General features: G+C 36.7%; 1 protein-coding gene across 1 annotated transcript; it reads right to left on the bottom strand.

Annotated features, from left to right (window-relative positions):
* Nucleotides 1-299: 299 nt before the first annotated feature.
* Nucleotides 300-21,962, bottom strand: LOC114084528 (leucine-rich repeat-containing protein 37A2-like). The gene is made up of 5 exons (XM_071618640.1): nt 21,596-21,962; nt 5,232-8,019; nt 2,829-2,900; nt 2,034-2,108; nt 300-726 (listed from the first exon to the last, which is right to left on the bottom strand). The coding sequence occupies exons 1-5, from the start codon at nt 21,960-21,962 to the stop codon at nt 486-488; spliced, it is 3,543 nt and encodes a 1,180-aa protein (XP_071474741.1). The 3' UTR covers nt 300-485.
* Nucleotides 21,963-23,190: the final 1,228 nt, after the last annotated feature.

Here is a 23,190-nt window from a genome sequence, read left to right as displayed (position 1 = left end):
TGAAAGTCATGAAATTAGTGCTAATAAACCTAATACACAGAAAAACATTTGAAAGCACATGAATTACCTGAGGATAGAAAAGTTTGAGATTAAGAGAAGTTCAGATTTGGATGGTCTAGGTGCAATTTCTTATTATAGAATCAGAAACTCCTAGACTTCAAATAAAATATTTATTCTCTTTTATAAAGTTGCACAAACAGAACAAAATAGATTGATGCCTGCCCTATAAGGCAGATGACACTTGAGACCTAGTGTATAAAAAAACAGCTTACTAACTGCATTGTACTATATGAATAAGTTATCACTGGAAAACAAAGTACCAAGCAGAAAGCACAGGACACCATGTGTGGCCATTAATATTATTCCTTCTCCCTTCTATTCCTTTCTCTTCATCCTTAGGCATATGGAATAGCTATATTATTAAATTATAGCTGAAAACCTCACTTTGAGCAAGAGAGCAATCCAGAAATTTAGGGAGTTGAATTCTAGACAAATAAATAAAAATAAAGCAGTTTCATCATTAGTTTGAAAAATCTATGATCACCAGTTAAAAGTTGAATAACAAAACAAAAGTTAAAACATTTCTCATCAGGCAATTCAGACTCACGGCAACGTGTATTGTTTGTCCGACATGCACTGTCACATCGCAGCTTCACTGTCTTGCAGACAACTTCAATATTATTTTTAAACTGGCAGAGGCAGCAGGCCAAATGGCTAGGTAAGATCCTATAAATAGAAACACAGAGGATTAAGTTAATGGAAAAGGAGTTACTTGAGTAGTAGAAGAACAGTCCAAGGCTACCACAGGACAGTGTAGAAAGGAGTTCTTGATACATATAGCCTGGACAAGTTGGATAGAAACCAATGGTAAACTGATTTTCTAATTATTATTTTTGTACCAGGGATTGGATCCAAAAGTGCTTAACCACTGAGCCGTGTTCTCAGTCCTTTTTATTTTTTGAGACAGGGTCTTACTAAATTGCTTAGGGCCTTGCTAAGTTGCTGAGGCTGGCTTTGAACTCATGATCCTCTTGCCTCAGCCTCCTGAGCAGACAGGATTATAGGCATGTGCCATGGTGCCTGGCATGTGGCTCTTGAATACTGTAAATATGTAGGAAGGAGGAGGGAGATGCCCACCAGAAAGGAAAGCATGGCAGTGGGTATGGAAGGCCTAAATAAAAAAGAAATTAGAATTGGGTGACAGTAAAAAGCATCTCCTTTCAACTTAAAATCTTGCTCTGGGTTAGGAGTGCACAGGAAGATAGAATTCTAAGAAGGATCAGAATAAGTCTCCAACTACTGGAGTCCATATCTCAATTCCGCTTGAGAGTGGTAAATGGTAGACATTATTCTGGGCATAAAAAATAGCTTAGTTTAACTCACATTGTGTGGTTAAACAACAATAGAGATCACATTGGCCAAATCTGGACACTTTGAACATGTAAAAGCATAAAGAGAAGAAACGTGCATAAAAATAGATATTAAATATCATCAGCTATTAAAGAAATGCAAATTAAAACCACAATGAGATACCACTACATTCCTACTAGTAGAAAGGCTAAAAAATATTATTCCTTGAAACAAGGAATAACTTGAAACAAGGATTAGATGAAGACATGGAGAAACTGCAACTCTTCTATTCTGATAGTAGATATGCTAAGAATTATGCTAAGTGAAAGAAGCTAAAAATCTTCTACTAGTTGATTTTATTTATAAGACATTCTGGAAAATTTTAAACTATAGGGAAAGATAAAAGATTTGGTGGTTTGTAGGGGCTGGTGGTGGGAGGAGTGGATGAATACAAAGCGATGTAAGGGGCTATTTTGGGAATGACAAATGTTCTATATCATCAGGTGGTGGTAACTACATTACTATACATCAAATTGTATGCTTACAGTGTGAATTTTATTACATGAAAATTATACCTCAATAAAGTTAAGAAAATAATGTATTAAAATAATTTTAAATTCAAGATATGAAAAGAGACCTAAAAAAATATCAAGTAAAATAAATCTAAGAAAAAAAAAACTTACAGTTTTTCCAATTCAAGAGTCATCAGGAGGATATTCTCAATTGTCGAAAGTGATACTTGAGTTGTTCCCATGTCTCTGAAAGAGAAAGCCAAGATATTCATGATGAACCCCAATAAATATTCTATACTTGAAAAAATATTTCAAGGACATGTGATAACTTTTCTATTTTGGCTTCTCATAAAACAAGCTGCCTTAAGAGTTTATTTCGCATAGAAGATAATTCCATAAAGCTCTTATTGAAGATACGTAAGTTTACTATTTGCACCATCAAATAATGATCTTGGCATTGAAACATAGAACTTACATCTTTTTTAAACCATCATCTTACTTCTTATTTTCATATTGCATCATTTCTTTCTTTTTTTTAGATGTAGATGGACACAATATCTGAATTTATATATTTTTATGTTGTGTCGAGGATCGAACCCAGTGCCTCACGCATGCAAGGCAAGCGCTCTACCACTGAGCTACAACCCAAGCCCCTCTTTTTTTCTTTTTTAAAAATAATATACATGTATTCCTCTGTGCTTTCTGGGATAAATAATATATTCTTACATATGTTTACATGTTCCATATCTGTAAGTGTTCTTTAATATGGCTGCCTTCTTCTGATGGCTGTCTTGCCCCATGATATATCCTTCCTTAACTCTTCTTTACCATAACATTTTTCTCCAGTAACTAATTAAAATTAAAATTATGACTTTTTAGTATTAATACAAAATACTTAACCCTTTGATGAAGTAAACAAGAAGAGCAGAAATCATATCTTGAGTTTAAAATTGTTGTAATACTTACAGATATTTTAATGTTGGCAATTTAAAAAGATATGAATCTTCAACAGTTGTCAGAGGATTACGACTGAGAGTTCTGAAACATGCAATGGAATTAAAATTATATTTTCAACATGCATGAGACTACTTTTTATAAAGAACTTATATGTTTAAAAATATTTTGTCTTTATATATAAATCACCCTTAGAATTTCATAAGGCACTTTTTTATTTGGGAATTATCCAGCTCTCTAGAAGATCAAGTGGAAAAGAGAAAGAAAAAGAAAAAAGGAGGGGAAAAAAAGTGAACACAAAGAAAAAATATGGCAAAGAATTTTCAGGTCAAAAACCCTAGAAGTAACTATACTAGTAGGAAGCCCTTGCCCTATAGGAAACAGTATTTTTAGTGCCTTCCATATTTCAAGGTGTTTGTCTTTCATTTTTAGAAATTTAAAACATTTCATGGTCTAATTCACTTAGTTAAGAACAAATATAAAACCAATTCCTTGGCTTAGAAGTCAAAGGAAAGGGGATAAAGCTAAGCAATGGAACTGGTAGAAGTCATGCTCCCAGCACCTACTGTCACTGGTATTTTTCTATCACTTCAGAGCCTTTGCCCATAGCACCTGCTGACTTGTCAGTCTCCTGGCAGGGAGAGGGCAGGGATCTCATTTTACTATCATTGTCATTCCCATGCCGGGTATAGTGCAGCAAATTTTCTAGGTATTAGTAAATGTTTGTTGAATAAATAAATAACATTATGTTTACATGTAAATAAAATGAATAAATTCTCTCTTTTTGAGATGGGATCTCACTATGTTGCTCAAGGTGGCCTTGAACTCCTGGGCTCAAGTGATTCTCCTGCCATAGCCTCTGGAGTAGCTGGGACTATAGGAATGTGCCAAACACCAGAAATAAACTTTTTTTTTTTTGTATGCAGGATTGAACTAGGGGTACTCTACTAGTGAGCTATATACCCAGCTCTTCTTATTTTTTATTTTGAGACAGGGTCTTGATAAGTTGCCCAGGCTGGCCTTGAAACTGCTGAAGCTTGCCTCAAACTTGCAGTCCTCTTGCAAGTGTTCTGTAGGAATACACTAATGATTCTTGAGTAGAGTTAAGCTAAAGTCAGATTTACTTTTTTATTGTTTCCTAGGTATCTTAAAACATAAAAAGGGCTAGAGATATGGCTCAGTGGTTAAGGTAGTCAAAGAAATAAGCAGAGCAGCCCTCACCCTGTTCCAGCATGTTTGAAGTACTTGGGGATGGAGTAACCCCTTTCCTTTGTTCATCTACATAGGTCCATGAGCCATAAGAAAATGACTGCCCACATGAAGCTCCTCAATACAAGACCTCCGACTGCACCACGTCAGTCCTTTCTAAAGGCAAAGTCTAAAGGAATCTGAAATGGCAAGCCTGTATCTGAAAGTGCTGAGAAGAGCCTTGAAGAAGACTCCCTGGCAGCGAGGAACAGAAGAAGCAGCAAGGACCCTGGAATCAGGCAGACCTGGGTTTGAATTCTGACTCTGTCACTTTCTACTGAAGTGACTTGAGTCACAAACATCTGTGAGCCTTATTAGTAGCATTTTCCTCACACCAGGCAGTCTGAAGATTAAATGAAAGAACATGTTAAGGCATCTAGAATGGGCTGGGCCCAGAGAAGGCTGTGATGATGTCAAATATGCACTGGCCAATGAACAGGAACCCTGGGGATGCCCAGAGGTGGTATGGCCATAGCTCTAGAAGTGCAGAATTCTCAAAGGGAAACAGAGCTCTCTGCTCCAAAAGTCCTATGCAAGTCAGAAGCCAACTTCAAGATACAATGCACAAAGAGCCAAATTGTTATCAGCCAGCTCCTATTACAAGGAAACAAATGCCGCATGGAAAATTATTTGTAAAGTTTGTGATTTTGCCACTTACTAACAGTGTGAACCTAGGCAAGATTTCTGAATTTCAACTTTTTCATCAGAAAAATGGGAAATAATAATATCAACATTGCAAGAGTTCTTGGGAAAATAAGATAACATGTTTTGAATATTTATCATGTGTCAAACACTATTCTAAGGCTTTTCGGTATGTCATCTCATTTGTATAAATACTTAATATAGTGCCTGGAACATAATAAACAACTAGTAAATTAGGCATTAAATAAATGTAATGGGCAGAGGAAGAATTACTAAGGTTCCAAGAGGAGAGAAGAGAAGATGCCTGTGTCCACAGGTGGGAAGAATAAGATGCAACTGGGAGAAGAAAGGTATAATAGTTACTGGATATGAGACTCTCAAAACTTTTGAACCATTACAAATTAAACCAAATTAAACCAACCTAAGTCAGTCAATGTGGGTTGGGGAGATGAGAAAGGCCCCGGAGACCCTTGAGGAAAAGGGTAGGCAGAATTCAGAGCACAAATGAGGAAAGGTGATTCTTACAAGACTGTGAAGGTGCCATTGTAGCTGTAGGGCTCTAGCACAGGCACTCGGTGGAGTTTCTGCATTGGGGCGAGACCAACACACAACAGTGTCTCATCTTGGCAGGTACAGAGCTCACATATACTAGTGTTCTTGGTGACATTTTCTTCCTTTTCTTTGGCATAAATTTCGGGGAAATGAGTTGTGGTTTGGTCTGGCTCCACTTGTGCAACTGTGAATTCAGTCATATTTGTTTGCTGTGAAATTGTTTCAGTTGTTGAAAGAGTTGTAGGAGTTGTAGAACTTTCAGTTGCCACACTGGGTAGTGGAGTCAGGGTAATTGTCACGTCTGGAGGTTGAACTCCAACACTAGAGGACTCCGACACCGGAGTTGTACTTATTGTTGGAAGTGTAATCTCATAATATACAGGAGGTTTCGCTATAATCTCTTTATATGGCTCTGGAAGCTGAATTGGCTTCCCCGGCAAGGTTTGATAAGACGCAACATCAATGTTGGGTTTTGAAGTTATGGTAATTTCCACTTCAAAAGATTGAGCTATGACTGAAGTTTCCTCATGGTTGATTTGAGGATTTGTAGTCTTTTGGTATGGACGTGGAAATGTCACATCAGGGGGATCTGGAGGAAGATTTGTAGTTTCCAGATCTAGATGTGGAAATGTTGTCTCCGGGGGTTTTGGAGGAGGATTTGTAGTCCCCTGGTGAGGACGTAGAAGTGTTACCTCATGGGGCTTTAGAGGAAAAGCTGTAGAATGTTTAACTCCCACATTGGGCTCTGGAGTTATGGTGAGTTCCACATCCTGGGGCTGTAGAGGAAAAGCTGTAGGATGTTCAACCTTGACATTGGGCTCTGGAGTTATGGGGAGTTCCACATCGTGGGGCTTTGGAGGAAAAGCTGTAGGATGTTCAACCCCCACATTGGGCTCTGGAGTTATGGGGAGTTCCACTTCCACAGGTTTAAATGCGAAGCTGGGTACTGTTGAATAATGAACTTGATTCTCAGTTAGGACCTGTGGCTGAGTTGAAGTTTCTTGTGTTGGAATTATTCCTTCTTGATACTTTGGAAGCAAAGTTGAGGTTTTCTGCATGGTTGGAAAAACAAATACGGGGACCGTTGGAAGAGATATAGAAAACGTTCCAATAGCTATAGGGAATGGTGAAAGAGCTACAGGCTTCTTCTTCACTCTAGAACGTTTAGTGGGTTTTGGAGTCGAGGTGAGTTCCAGGTCCAAAGGTTGAAATGTAACACTGGGTGATGTTAAATCCTGCGCTTGATTCTGACCTAGGACCTCAGTTGAAGTTTCCATCTGAGTTGTGGTTGCGTGTTGGGCTGAAGAAAATCCAAAGTTTTCAGGGAATCCTGGAGACTGGGAAGGGGCATTCGACTGGGTTGGATAAAATGTAACTTGCTGGGTGGAAACTGGCTCAACTTCTTTAGTGGCTTCTGAAGGTACAGTAACTATCAGAGCCACATGTTGAACTGTGGTTTTAGGCAAATTTGAAGACCCACTTCTGAACATTACTTCTAGATCTTGAGGTGAAAATGACATGGAATCACTGAAGGAAGCAATAGTCGGGACAAATGTGGATTCTGGAGGTTTAGTTGGGAGTGTTTCCTGGACTGGTGGAAGTTCAGCACTCACGGGGGGCGTTGAGGGCAGAGATGAGCTCTCCTGCTGACTTGATAAAGATTCCTCAGGCAGCTCTTCAAGCTGACTGGGGACCTCTTGATCAATTGGAGGTTGTTCCTCCTCTAGAGGGGGACTTGGCTGAGGTTCCAACTGCTCAGGGGACACTGAGGACTGATCTAGGGTCTCCTGTTGCGCTGAAGTTTCAACCTCACTATTCAATTCTGGAGTAGGAGACTCAGCTTGATCAGAACCTAGAGAAGAACCTGTCACATCCTCACCTTCTGGAGATTGACCTACATCGTTAGGGAGCTCTGGAGGCACAGTTGGGGCTTCAGGCTGGGATGCAGAAGGTCCTAAGTCATTAGTTGGAATTGAGGGAGGAACTATAGCCTCACCATTGATCAAAGAAGTTCCCACCTCTGTAGTGGGTTCAGGTGTTATAGTCATTAGTACATCTGCAGGTTCACCGGTCACACTGGGCAAGTCTAGAGATTGCACCGGTACTTCCAGCTGGCTTTCAGAAGACTGGTCCTCCCCAGGAGACTCAGAAGGCTCAGTTGGGGTCTCTTGCTCACTGAGAGAAGGTTCAGTCTCCACAGGAGGGCCCGGAGGCTGAGCTGGGGTCTCTTGCTGGGTTAGAGAAGGTTCTACCTCCTCCGCATACTCTGGAGGCTGAACTGGGGCCTCCTGAACTGGGGCCTCCCGAACTGGGGCCTCCTGAACTGGGGCCTCCTGAACTGGAGCCTCCTGAACTGGGGCCTCTGGCTGAACTGGGGCCTCCTGCTGGGCTAGAGAAGATTCGGCCTCCTTGGTAGGTTCCGAAGTTATGGTAATTTCCACGTCTGCAGGCCTACCTGTAACACTGGGCAAGTTATAATAATGAACTTGATCCTGACCTAGAGATGGACCTACAGGTAGAGTTGGTAGAGTTTCAGCTATATTCTCCATAGGGGACTTGGGAGCTTGAACTGGAGTCTCTTGCTCAGCTAAAGAGGGTTCAGAGAGCTCTGAAGTCTGAGCTGGAGCCTCTTGTTGGGTTGATGAAGGTTCTACTACTTCAAGACCCTCTGAAGGCTGGGTTGGGGCCTGCTCCTGGCCTGAAGGAAGGTGAATCTCTTTATCTGCCTGCGGAGTTACGGTAACCAGATCTGCAGGTACTTCTAGGGAACCATCACTAGAACTACAAGGACTCCCTAGATGACTTTCTCATCTATAATAACATCTCCACCTGCAAAACCATGCCTTCAATGTAGTCCACACCTGCAGGCCACAATCTACACACAACACAAAGCCTACTCAGAATCTGGACTTAAGTCATGTAATGCCTATTATTAGACTGAGGCAAAACTGGTGCTACCCTGGTTTGAAAGTATGCGTCCCTCCAAAATGCCTATGTTGGAACTTATGCCCCAATGTGACAGCATTGAGAAGTGAGAGCTTTTGAGGTGATTAAGTCACAAAGGCAGAGCACTCATGAATGGGATTAGTGACCTTAGAAAAGACCTAGAAGGAACCAGCTGGGCCCTTCAGGTTCTCCAGCCTGCCCTCCCTGTCAAAGCTGCTGTCTCGGAAGCAGAACCAGGTCCTTACCAGAAACCAAACCTGCCAGTACCTTGACTGGGACTTCCCAGACTCGAGAAATAAATTTCTGTTCTTTATAAATTACCTGATCTCTAGGATTGCTGTATGTATACACATGGATGTATAAACAATGTGACCCTGCAATCTGTACACGTGGAAAAATGAGAATTCATACCCTATTTGAATCAAATGTATGATATGTCAAGATCATTGTACTGTCTTGAGCAATAAATACATAAATAAATTAATTAATTAATTACCTGATCTCAGATATTTTGTTATAGCAGAGGAAATGGTCCAAGGCAGACATCTATTGTTACATTTTAAACACAGTGCAGGTCAAATGAAATGTAGCATTTAAAGACCTTAACACATTGAAAATTCTTGTGATACTTTAATGAAAGCAGAATCCTAAGTCCTAAGTCGGAATGGTATAATGAAAGTAGTAGCCTGAGAATCATGATCTAAGGCAAAATGTGTAGCATTCTTGATTTCCTCCAAGTAGAATGGACTGCCCTTTTAATTGGATCAAATAATAAAGCAAACTTTGAAAATTTCTTTTTGTGTCAAAAAACAAATTATAGATAGCTTTCACAGTACTTGACATATGGTAATCATGCAATAAATGTTAATGATAAGCATATATCTCATACTGTGGTTCCTTTTAAGTTTTTTATATAAATAACATTTTATATTTACATAGGAATTTGAACCTCACAAAATGCTTCATTATTATTATCTCTTTGATTCTTATATAAACCTTGTGAAGTAGATGGGACTTATTATACTGGTTTTGGTTTACACAGAAAGCAACTAAGCTGAAAGTCTGGTGATACTGATCATACATCTACAGGGCAAAGTCCAAGATCAGTAACATTTAACTCAGCACTAAATGTAACTCCTATCTGTGGTTCATCTTAGTACAAAACAACTGAGTTAACTTGATCATTGTATTAATGTTACCTTATTCATGAATTAGGGGGTCTTATTTTCTTCTCAAGGTGTGTTAACTTGAACATCACATGGTATTCGAATTCCTGTGGGAATAATAATCTCTGAAAAATAGTGTTTGGAAGTACTGAAGGACCTTTCCATCTGACACCACTTTCCTCCATTGTTCCTCTGAATCACTTCCCTTTACAATGATAGCAACAAGAGTACATTAACCCTAATGCATTAGGTTAACAAGTTTTTATTTAAATTCATCAATGCATACTCTTAGAAATGTCAGTCATTAATCTAATCCCAGGTATCAACTGGTGAAATATATCCTAAATTTTCTTCCTTCAGAAAAGATTAGAAATGCATATAAGGCCTACCAAAGGGGAAAATCAACAGCACAGTTAACTGTGAAATATACTGTCCTGGGGATCTAATAATTACTGAGCAAAATATAAACTCAAATAAGCTGCTTGCAATTGCCTACAACAATGACCAGAACCACAGCTGTGAGCTATCCTCTATGGATGCAGGGTGAGACCTTCTCTGTGCTAAACATCTGCCCTGCTGTTGGAGAAAAAATAAACCTCTGGCAGCTATAAAGTCACTCAGGCTTATCTCCCATGTCACAGAGCAACAAGGGGCAAATAAAAACCTTATGCAATTAAGGAGACTTGACAATCCATCCTTGATGGCAAATTAATATACTGCATAGTTTCATTTCTTCCTGATTTCAAGATGCTAACCATATGCCACTGTCTGAATTTTAGACTGAAAGCCTAATAGTATATCTTACCCAGCCACAATTTCTATGCATTGTTTCCTTGTAGAACTGCACACTTAGAGAATCCATAATTAGACTTTGGTATTTGATACTTCAACAATTAAACAGATTAAATAGGGTCCTGCATGGGACAATAATACCTGCATTTCACAAGATGATATGATTATTAATACAATTATGCACACCTGCAGTCAATAAGGAAAAATCAAAGCAAAACTGTGCATTCAAATAATCATCATATATAAATGATGGATGAATGAGCTCCAGGGAGAGTCTCCTGGTCACTGTAGAATTTGCTGCTGTTTCTTACTTTAAGAAAAGGAGATGGGGCAGGGAAAGGCAGAATAGAAACACAATGAGCAATGGAAACTCCCCCATCATTAATTTACCAGGTGAGTGAAAAAGAAACCTAATTCTATAATATGTTCTAGATACTTTGTCAAAGTACAGGTAGCACTTTCTAGGTAAATACCAGCTAGGTGACAACCCTACTTGGATTGCATAAGTATGTACAATTGAGGGTTACATTGAGCTCTGCTTTGTGACAGATTTCACATATAGAAACTTTTACTATTTTTGTTTCCTTGAGAAGAGAATAAAATATCCATCATCCTAAAAATTTAAAAAGCAGATTGGTTTAGGCTAAAAAAAAATTTATCCAAAAATGATATTTCAACTAGGAAAAATTCAACTAGACTATTTAAACGTAAAATTGCATAAATGTGGAATTTACAAAATCTTCTAAATAAGATGCATTTTAAATAAAATACAAAGTCCATTGTGACCCAATATAACATACTTATTTTTCTTAAATTTGAAAATTAGTTTTTATACTAATGATAATTGTGAAAACTAACCATTAAGTTCCATTTCCTAAAAAAAAAAACATTATTTCACTTAAAATAACTATATTTATAGAATATCAAATATCTAATAACTAGTATTTCACAAAATATTTTAATTATTAGTATTATAAAAAATAACAATTTGAATTATACACTTCATCTGGACAATGAAAAGTGAGGCCGATCATACTTAGAAACACACCAGAAGACCCAGAGAATGGTGTCATTCTAATGTCATGGTACATTTGTCAGTGCTACCATTAAAAAAGTAATTATGGAGTTGTACATCTCAATATGCTAGTAAATACAGAGAAGATTTAAAACACAGAAAAACAAACACTGTAGCTCAGTGGTACAGTGCTTGCCTAGTACATGTAAGGCCCTGGGTTTGATTCTCAGCACCGCATATAAATAAATAAAATAAATAAATAAAAGCTTAAAACACATTGTAATTACATGAGTAAAAAAATTAACATAAATAAAATATACAAAACAATTACATGGCTGCATTTTCTTAGTTTCAGAAAAGAATATATCACTGCAGTGTTTTGTACAAACACTAGTTTTTCCTATACTTACACACATAAAGCAACCTTCAATGACAATAAATATACACTATGTGAATGGCACTAGTGATAATGATTTATATACTACATTCAAAGTTAGTAACAGGAAACGCTAAAGTACTAAAAGAAATGATCTGAGCAAGTTTGACAGCCAGAATCGAAGATTGTTGTCTTATATCATCTTGTTATTCTGAATAATTGTAATATATGTGTGTGAGGTTGTATATTCTGAACTTAGTCCTATCAACAAAATTAATTATTTGACAGAACTCATTATTTTGATAGATATTCAAAATCCACAGGCAGGGATAGAAACATTTTTTATATGCAGACCTAGCTTCCAGGCCACATGTCAGAACACCCAGCATCACATTTAATTCCCATTAGTAGTCCAGTCATTATTTTAATATGATTATACAGTCTTGTAAAATGTCCTTTTTTATGAAAAGCAATCAATTTTCATTTAATAAATTTCAGATGTCAAGTATTTACAAGTGACTCTGAAGAACAAAGTTATTTCCTGAAAATGTTCATACTAACATACAAATTAGCATCAGACTGAAGGCAGGGACAAAACGAAATCAAATATAAAGACTGGATTTTAAATGCCACTACTAATACCAGATTAATTTTGAATATTCCTATTTGTACTGGAGTATTTATCACAAAAAGAACATTCCTAGTTTAACATCTACAGAATAAAGTTTTAAATAGCAATCCTTAAAATAGTTCATTTGAAAATATATATAGAAATGTAATAAGCATGCATAAATATTTTTTCATCATATTTGATTACATATTGATTGTAGATGTTATAAGTTATTCACCCTTGATTATCAGTAAAGTTTGCTAGATGTCATGAAGTAAAAGACCAAAAAAAAAAAGATTCTAGAATAAACACTGCCACTAGAAAAGACACTGAAAAGCGCCATTTGCAACATTTTGAAAATCTGCTTTCATATTTCCGTTTTATAAGTAGTTTTAAGTATTACATACATGACGATAAATTTATACTTGTCTCTTGCAGTCCTGAATTTGGTACAAAAGAAACTACTTTAAAATCACATCAAATCTCAAATCGAGAAAAGTAGTTTTGTTTTGTTTTTTTTCCTTTTGATAAGTGAGCATGTGTTTTGCAATCTCTCAATTCACAGGAGTACAAAGTTAGACCCTGAACATGACTTGTGGCTGTCTTTGCCTTCCTTCAGAGCTCTCAAATCACAATGAAGAAGTACATTGTAACACAGTACTGAGATTCAATAGTTGAACACTTGCAAAATATGAGCGCTTAACTAGTTAAAATGTAATCATATTCGTCAATATAATTTAAGATTAAAAATAATTCTCATATCTTACTACTTATTTTCAATATCGCCCATCATTTTGTTTCTTTAATACTTGGTATATTTCTCTTAAAATAACAATTTGGAAAAGGACAGTTTCATTGAGATAAGAACAAGAACAAAAATTATTGAGCTCTATGGAAACTTTGATGATTAAACAGACAGCAGTTCAAGCACCTCTTGCTTTCTTAGCTAAAGGTACTATTGATGGGCACATCAGGTACTAGGAAGGTCAAAGTGCATTGTGCTAACAGACATGAGAGTTGTATTTAAGGTAGTGTGTTAATAAGCACTGAAGAGATCCAATAGTAACTGCAATGAGGTTTTTTTAGTCAAAGGAAGTAATTAATAGAATTATAAATAATGGTTGTTATTCAATTCAACCCCAGAAAATGATACTGAATATGAAAAGATGGACTTGATATTATCCAATAAAGTAATGTTGGGCAAGTGTCAACGTCAGACTAAAAAGGAGTTGATTGTGTATATCTCTAAGTTAAATATTACTGCATAATTGTTGAGTGACTTCTACAAGTGTTTTATTTGTAAGAAGGTTTTTTTTTTTTCTTTAAAAGTGGGAAGACACAAATTGCTATTTGCTTACAGTATTTCAAACTTTCACAAATAGTGAGGATGGGGGTTAAGAACATAATGTTGGATCAAATGTTCAAATGTTCTAATAAAGACAAAAAATGTAAAGAAATCTACAAGTGCTGCAAGACTACTTATTTCTCAGTTCAGAAATTCATTTTATGACATCAATGACAGATCATTGTTAAAAAAAATTTAAGACTAACTCTGATAATAGGAATTTTTATAAGATACTGAAATTGATCTTTTCCTTCACTTAATAAAATTGATTCACTTTCCACCTTCCCTTCTGCTTTCTATCTCCCTTTTCTCCTTCCTTCAAATACATTAACAGATTAAATATATTAACAGAATTTCCCATGAAATATATTAACAGATTGTCCATTCTCATTGACTTTCTCTTCTCATTTGACAGCCCCCAGCCTTCAGTGCCAAAAGGAAGCACTAAAATAACAAAATGCTTGGCTCCAGAAATTACTCTAGGCAAGAACTTCTGTCTTCTGTCCATTCTTTTCCAGTTCATCTCCCATTGACCATGAGCAGTCTATCCTCCTTTCCTTTGGCACCTTGGAGAGTTCACTGGCTTTGAGTCAGCTTCTACCCAGGTGGGAGCTATAAAATTGCCCCAGTAAGCAGAGAGGACAGTGTAAAGGCAAATTCAAAAACTTTTTCATGGTGAGGAAGAGATTAAAGGCTTGGAACCCTCATAAATTAATAGATTCTTCTAATCACAATTCGTAAATAGGATTCTTCCTTTATATTCATATTTATCTTTCCAGAGCTCAGATCTTCAACAATTATTATAATAGTATAATTATTATTAATTTCCTCCTCAATTCACTTAAATACATATACACACATACAATAAAGGACTCTAATAACTCTATCAATGCAATTTTCACAGAAAGTATACCTGATTGCATTATTGTCATTAAAATCATTCCATATCACTCTTTGTTTTTAGAAAAATTCTATTTGGGGGGTTGGTGTTTCATGACTTGGATCCTTTTCACTAATTTGACCTGCTTCTTTGCACTTTAAAACAAAAATGCTAATTCTAGTGTTGCAAACCACTTTGGGTTCTCTAGATGGTCAATCTTGAGTATTTCTGTGCACCTTCAGTCCCTTACTCCTTAATATGGCATTTCCAATGCCTTATAATTCCTGCCTTATACCATGTCATTGCCTGACTGATTCCTGCGTAGCTTTCTAAAGTGAGTCTATCAATGGGATGTTCTGATAACTGGTACTTACAATTCCCTCAGTTGCTCTTTCTAGGTGATTCTATGGCACTCTGTTAATTCCCATCTAACAGATATAGAACGTGCACAAATTCTTTTTCTGCTTGTCACTTTATGCAGCTATACCACACACCACCTGAGGGTCTTATATCTTGTATATTTGAATTCCAAGCACTTTATCACAGTAAGTGCACAATAAATGTTTGCCTATTGCATGCCATAAACTTCAGATACTAAAATATTAAAAATTTCATATATGAAATTTCAAACTTAAATTTGAAAATATAAATATTGGTGTTAGGACAAAGTTTCCCTTTTAGAGTCTTTCTATTTTACTAACTGTATTCTAAACTAGATATCAGAGCTCTTGGAACATCAGACAACAACAAGAGCCAGGGACACTTAACACAGCAACTTTTCTCTACCTACTGGACTTCCAGAATACATCTCTCTCTCTCTCTCTATTCTTTAGATCAAAGAAAGCTTCCAAATACATAGCAATTCTGGATGTTGAGAAACTTAAAAAAGGAATGTCCAAAAGAATATCATTTCAACAAAACACAGAAGTCAAAGGGAAGAGAAAAGTACGAACAGTCAATAGTAGCTAGTGATATCTAATATTATGATGATAAGATGGAGACAAAATATTCTTTATGCTCATTTATGATATGAAAATACTACAGTTTATATAGCTTAAGAATGAGAGATTAAATAGAATATCAAGCATAATGTATTAGAAGAAGCAAAGTTAAAATTGTGACTACACAAGGTATTTGTGACTAAATTATTAAATACATCTTATTCAGCTTTACACGGTTTCCTTTATTTTGGTAATTTAGCTTAATATCAGTATTTCCCTTCAAATTACTGAAAATAACTTAAAAACACTTTGGAAGATATTAAACAGTTAAAAGCATATACTACTTATAGTTCTTACTAATTCCACACTTAAATGTATGACTTGTAAAGTTGTTAGTACATATTATTTTAGAAACAAAAAGTTGTCACCCACATCTTTCTCTAGCTGGGCCCAGTTTTACCTTAGAAATTGTATTATTTTAGGAAGTCAACTGAGTGATCCTCCCAATTATGCAACAGTGTGACGAAAAATCACCCTTCTGTGAATGGGGACAGAGATACTTGACCTTCAGTGTTTTGACTAAAGCTTCCCTGACCACTAGTCCCTTTCTGTGTAGAAATGATTGTAGAAAAAGGACAAGGAGCCTACTGGGAAGAAAAGGAACAGAGTTCAGGAGTCGACATCCAGAGCCTGCAGAGACTCTAAATTCCAGAGCTACTTCCAGCAACAGGGCCCAGAAGCATTTGAACATGGTAACTTGTGTGCAGCATATTTTGAGTTCATCAACTTACATTTGTGTATTCTTTAGAATGAAAAAAACCTCCAAACTAATAGAATTCTCGAAGTTGTGAGGGTCCAAAACAGTTGATATTCGACTTATTGGCAAAAAGGAGAGAACTCATGCCATTAATTGGACAAGTACAATATTCAACTGTATTTGTACCACCAAACTTGTGAAGCAGTTCATACAGCTTATGCTGAAGGGGAAAAATAGCATTTGTAACACTCATTTCCAGATATGAAATATTTTTACTAAAAAGACATCTGTTTCTGTATAACAAAGTTATAAATCATCTGGGGAAATATTATTTCCTGTAACTCTACCTTGTATGGATGCTAAAGCATCAATCATTTTTCTTCTACAAATGCTATTTTTGTTACAATATTAATAAATATAAACCTGTTTCCTCTGTTGACCTCTCAGTCATGTTAAAACAACTGCTGCCTCAGTAATGCTTTTCTCAGACAGCACATACATCCTAGCCAAGATAGATTAATTTTATCTGCTTTCCTGTTTCTCTTTAACACAGTACAATAAATTAATCCAATATGAAGTAAACTTTAACATATCCAAATTTTTGTACATGTAACAGATTCGGTATTTGTAAACTTGTTTTTGAGGGAAAAGGTAGCTTAAATTTTAGGTTTTTCAGTCCACTTAATCTGTATTAATTACTACATTCTTGCTTTGAAGCTTAAAAGCAGCCATAGGCAATATGTACATGAATTATCATGGTTATTCTAACAAAAGTTTATTTATAAAAACACTCATAACAGGTCAGATTTGAACTGTGGGCCCATGGCTATTTTTATTCCTGTCATGTATTAAAAAACTGGGAAATAATACATAAAAGAACTGTAGTAAAGCAAACCATGAGTAATAGAAGTAAATACAAAGAATTTCTAGGACATAAAGTATATTTACCTCAGATTTGTTATTATTATCTCATAATTAAGTGGCCTACAAATGGTTGAATAATGGAAATACTCTACTAGTATGCAGGTAATTCTAACCTAGTTCAGTGAAAACCATATTGCCTCTCAAAAATTCTTCGTTGGGGCTGGGGATGTGGCTCAAGCAGCAGCACACTTCCTGGCATGCGTGGGGCGCTGGGTTCGATCCTCAGCACCACATAAAAATAAAATAAAGATGTTGTGTCCACCGAAAACTAAAAAATGAATATTAAAAATTCCCCCCCCCCTCTCTCTCTCTCTCAAAAAAAAAAAAAAACTTTGTCAAAGCTCTAAACAATTGCTTTGGCTATTGTTGAATTTTAATAGTATACTTGCAATTTTCAGATTATCATGTTTTTACTAGTGGTCCTTAAATTGAGGAGGAAAAAAAACTGTATTGAATGTGGGTGTTAATTGAGACACCTTCATTACACAGTCAAGAGTGTGGTCATGAAGTTTTGATGTCCTCTGCACTCACTTCATGCAGAGTTCATATCCACAGACCCTGTGATACTACCTATCCCTGCATTAAAACTACAGATTACATGAGCGATTCCTCACTGGACATACAGTGTCAATAATGTAAGATGATTACATTCTAGACATCTGCTGCACAAATTTGTTCTTCTTAATGACACTGTCTTCTATACCTAAATGTTTGTTAGGGGATACATCTTACGTTAAGTGTTTTTACCACAATAAAATAAAACTTTAAAAACACAATAGATTAAATATAGGCACAGACATTATATTATTATAAACAGGAAGAAACAGAATTTGAGTTACCTCACTTCTGTCATTCAATATAACAACATGATTTTTGTATACTTACTGCAATTTATTGTGAAATAAGATTTTTATGTATCTTTCAAATTGATTTTTCTTTTTAAAATGTTCTGTTTGTTATTCATGTTCGAGAGAACCTGCCTACTAGTGTTCTGCTAGAGCACTTGTCATTCCAGTTCACCCTGACATGTCTCACCTCCCTGCCTTTGCTTAGGTTCTTCCCCTGCCAGGAATCCTTCCACTTGATGAGATCTTTCTCCTCTGAAAACCACATTCAGAATTATTCTCACTCTCTTTGGATACCCCATAATATTTTCTCTTTCAAATATTTTGTTTTAGTTGTAGTTGGACACAATACCTTTATTTTATTTTTATGTCGTGCTGAGGATTGAACCCAGCGAACACTCTACTGCTGAGCCACAATGCCAGCCCATTCTACAGCATTTTAAATGTATCCGCATTATTCTGCAGTGATAATTTACTAGATTATAGACTAAGGTTTTACATATTTATTTTACTTTGAAGAACTCTTAAGATGATTAAGACCTTGCCTCCTTGCACTGGATTTCCTACCGCCTAGTCTTATCTCTCACAGACGAGAAATATCAGTAAATATTTGTTAAATGAATGAGTTTATTGAAAGGTCTATCTGTCTTGATTTCTAAGGTGTTATCTATTGTAATACTGTCTTTCAAGTCGACAAAAGTTTTTCAGAAAAGAAAAACTACATTAAACATTTACCAATTTAAAAATGCACCTTAATTTAAGGAAAACGAAAATGGAAAAGTATTTACATATCTGAATTGATGTAATACAATGATGTCTAGAAAAGAGACTAAATATATTAAAATAAAGCATGTTCACAAAACAAATTAATGGAAAACAAAATATTCCAAAATAAAACTGCATCTTCTGTTTTAGAAAATAGCACTGCATGGAAAATGCTGCTTTTGTTCAGAAAAAGCTTTTAGTTCTAACCCAGTATGTTTTCTCTCTAAGCAGTTTTTTGCAAAAATACAACTGCTTCCATCTCTCCCTTCTTTCTTGATAATTACTTCACTCCCAAGTAATTATCTCATCTTTTCATCAATTATTACATTTCCCACCTTTGAGTTAATGATGCCTTTGCTTGGTTGCCTATAGGTAGAATTAAGGTTAAGGATAAAGGCACATTATTTAAGTGAATTGCAATCATTTATGTTATTATTAAATGGAGAGCAAAAGACTGTTAAGGTGAAGTTGGAATTTCTGGATTACTATCATCCTGTGAGAGTTATTAATCAGCTACATCACAATGGCCTGATGGACCATAAGAACTCAGAGGCCTTCAATTATGTCACAAGGTCTACACTGCTGCAACAACTAACACTCTATGTCTCAGAGGGTGAAGGAGGAAAGTATGTACCTAGTCTTGTGTTTGAAAATTTATGTCTAATCTGCACAGGAAAAAAGTAATTTAAGATCTACTGTTTTTAGAGTATTAGCTTCATACCATAGCCATGTAAATTAGGAAAAAAGTAAAATTACATTTAATGATAACAAACTAGAAATTGAAATAATTTTATATTTATTTTAAATGCTAAATGTTCACACATACTTAATTTCATTTTGATTAAATTCTAATTCTCCAATTTTTAGATCTTGAAAATATGTTCAAAGTATACTACAAGGAATCACAAAATCATTATCTTTAACATTAAGATGTTCATTTAGACACAACATAGAATAATATAGCTCATATTAATTATCCTCCAATTCTAGGCACAAAATCAATATGCTATTTTCACTGTGTGGCTAATAAGGGCAACAATTAATCAACAGTGAATCAGTTACCTATAAGAGTGTCACCAGTCTTATAACAGTACACAAACTATTATATTTATACTATAGCACAATAAATTATTTTTTTAGTTTGTAATTCTTTCAAGGATGAGTATATTAGCGGAGATCATTTTATACCTATAAGAACAAGATTAGATACATAGTTCCCTATAGCAATTTAAAAACAAAACCCAAAACAGTGAATCACTATTTTTAAGAAAATGTGCTCCAAGATACACAGTTCCTTATTGTGTGTGTCTATTTTCTGTGGGTCTTGCTTCATGACCATTTTGTGCAGCTTGTGTGTGTCCAGTTATAGACAGAGATTTTTAAGGTTGCTAAATGTTGAATGGAATTTCAGTGGCTGCTTGACTGCAGAAGAGCATAGATAAAGGGTTTGATTATTTAACAGCTAAAAGAACACAAAGATATTATTTAAGCATAAATCAGCACAAAAATATCAAAAATGAAATTGATGATGTTCAATATTCAATATAACTATACAAGCAAAGACCGTTTAATACAGACTCATATGATTAAAATGAAATTAATCTTGTTACACAGGTCACTTTTTTCAATAGAAATACCTATCATGAAATTCCATACTTAACATCATTTGAAAAATTAAAACAAGGGAAAAAAACTGTTATTTGCTTTGTTCTCAATAATGTGATTCTATCACAAAGATTATTATTTTAAACTTTTTCTGTTTTGCTTAAGTATTAATGTAAAGCATAAGCTTATTAATTGAAGAAAAATTCACTATGGAATAACAATTTATTGACATAAATTTGCATATAACAATGCAAAATGATATTAGGATCACATGGTCATGCAAAAGTGCCTTTTTTTGGGGGGGGCGGGGAGGGAGGGGGTGTACAACGGAGTTAACTCAGGGGCACTCGACCAGTGAACCACATCCCTAGCCCTATTTTGTATTTTACTAGAGACAAGATCTGAGTTGCTTAGCGCCTCGCTAAATTGCTGAGGCTGGCTTTGAATTAGAGATCCTCTTGCCTCCACCTCCAGAGCCACTGGGATTACAGAAGGGCGCCTCCAAGCTTGGCCAAAAGTTCCTTTCTTAATTTTCAGGAATTTTTCTCCTTTTAAAAAATAATTTATCATAACTACACTGAGTTTTATCTCGTCCAGTTTGAATGCCAACCATCAAGAGTACAAATAGTAAGAAATGCTGACAAGGAAAAATGTGGGAAAAAAGAAAGAAAGAAATGCTGACAAGGATGCAGGAAAAAGGGAACAGGGATCCTCAGTGGAATCCTAAATTGATCAACCACTATGGAAATCAATATGAAGGTTCTTCAATGGTGTAGTCATATTACCACCATATGCCCCAGCTACACCACTCCACAGTATTTATCCAGAAGAACTCTTAGTTAGCACATATAGAGCAAAATAATCATGTTTATAAACATGCAGAACATGCACAATTCATGTTTATAGTAAAACAATCAATGATAGCCAAGTCATACAAGCAGCCTAGGTGTCTGTTACCAGATGAAAAGACAAAAGAAAATGTGATACCTATAGACACAACAGAGTTTTACTGAGCCCTGGGGGTGGGGGGGGGTGGGGGGTGGATTATGTCATTAGTAGGAAAATGAATGAAACTAGAGAACATGGTGTAATGTCAAATAAGCCAGACTCAGAGAGTGAGAGTCATCTGTTTCCATTCTATGTGGAAGGTAGAGAGAAAAGGGGGGGGGGCGGGACGCAATATCTCATAAAGACAGAAGAGAGAACAGTAGTGTAAAGGATGGGGTCCAGGGGCGAGAGGATGGCAGAGAAAGCGGAAGTACTGGGTAATGAAATTGACCAAATTGTGTTATGTGTGATTATAAATATATCCTAATGAAGAGGAGGAAGGGTCCGCAGAGGAGGCAGCGCTCCGGGGAGCGGGGGTCTACCTGCGAGCAGAAGTCCGCGCCCCGGAAGCCCAGCTGGATGCACGTGGGACGCTGGAGCTTGATCTCGCTGCTGCAGCCGTCTGTCTCGCACACCCGCGCCTCCACCGCCGCTGTGCTGCCCGCCTGCCCGCCTGCTGCCTGAGGAGGAGCGGCTCACGGGGAAGAGGTGGGAGGGAAGGGGGACCCGCAGAGCCAAGGGGAGGAGACGACAATGTTTTCCACAAAGGAGTTCAGTCCCCTGCGGGTCCAGAAGCGAAAGGGGGAAAAGCGGAATCCCGGAGGCAACCACGCTGTGTGCCAGGCGCTTGTCTGGGAGCGCAGCTGGCGCCCCGCCTCCGCCTTCCCCTGCCTTAGGGACCCAGCGCATGTGGGGGCAGCTGGGGAGTCCAGCCTCGCTTTGCACTGGTTGGGCGCAGTTCACTGTCTGCACTCAGCTCTCGCCAGCTCTGGGCGGTGAAGGCCAGTCAGGGTCAGCGAGGAGAAGGGGGTATGGGGTGCCAACTCTGTGCCTTGGAAGACACATGCCCAGACGTCCTTATTGAACAAGGCTCTAGAGCTCTGCAGGTTCCCACGTCCTGCACGTCAGGCAGATGGAAAGGGCGCTCCTCTCTTCTGCTTTGGTTCCACTGGCCGCTCCGTGCAAAGTAATTTCCTTTTCTATTTCTCACTTATGATGTTTCTTCTGAGGCGTAAGGACCACCGCTTGTCACAGAAAGGAGAATCAGAGCTGTCATGGGGCAGCGAGCTGGGGTTTGCATCTGTCTTCACTTCCCTTCTCTCTCTCAACTTTTGCACACACCACCACCACTGCTGGTTTATCTCTTGCAATAGAAAACATACCTTATACATATTTACATATATGTAGCCAGGGATATAGTAAGTTCTAAATAAATAATAAAAGAATGAAAGGTAAATTAAGTATTAAGAGAGTTCTTTTTTCAAGTGACAAGAATTTTTGGCTAGCAGATTAGCAGTGGAAGAGAAATTAACCAAATCAGGGTAAACTGAGTAATTATACAAAAAAGACAAAATTGAAGTGCCAATCATATAGTCAGAAAACTTTCTACTGAAAGTTTGCAATTTTATTAAATAGATATTAAATAGACATGTAAGTCATGTCCAAAGTATTGTATCTCAGTGTACTGTCAAGATTACAAAATTCACTTCTTTTATACGGGAGAAAAACAGTGTTTTTATATGTCATGTCAAACATGATGAGACTTCCCTGCATGTACTCAACGATATATACTTAGCTTAGAAAAACAAAGAACACAAAATCAGATATTTTTATGTTTCATGGATTATCTTTTTCACTTTTTAGAAAAAGAAGGAATATTACATGATTACACAGGCCTCTCCCTAACCTCTTTAAGATTGAGTTGGGATGGGTGTCATAGGCATCACTTTCCTGGTCTTTTGCAAAGCTGACAAGATGGTACCCCTATTTTGCATGAATTGGGCACAAATAGAACTTGCCTTCTTGGGTTTTCTATCTCTGTCCTTGATCTTCTTTGCCAAAATTTGGGTATGTAGAAATATTTGTGCATATTGCAATCTATGACAGTTTTATCATCTGTATAGTTTGTATTCAATTA

The sequence above is a fragment of the Marmota flaviventris genome, chromosome 10 (assembly GCF_047511675.1).
Source record: "Marmota flaviventris isolate mMarFla1 chromosome 10, mMarFla1.hap1, whole genome shotgun sequence".
Classification (NCBI taxonomy): Eukaryota; Metazoa; Chordata; class Mammalia; order Rodentia; family Sciuridae; genus Marmota; species Marmota flaviventris.
The sequence above is the reverse complement of the archived record's forward strand: the minus strand, read 5'-3'. Positions and strand labels throughout refer to the sequence as shown.

Bases quoted from the DNA above. Each gene is read 5' to 3' on its own strand.
- LOC114084528 (XM_071618640.1), bottom strand. From the start codon at position 21,962: ATGCGCTGGGTCCCTAAGGCAGGGGAAGGCGGAGGCGGGGCGCCAGCT. The intron at 2,109-2,828 runs GTAAGTATTACA...TTTCTCTTTCAG, and splicing joins TTGCCAACATTAAAATATCT to AGACATGGGAACAACTCAAG. The intron at 727-2,033 runs GTAAGTTTTTTT...TTCTATTTATAG, and splicing joins ACTCTTGAATTGGAAAAACT to GATCTTACCTAGCCATTTGG.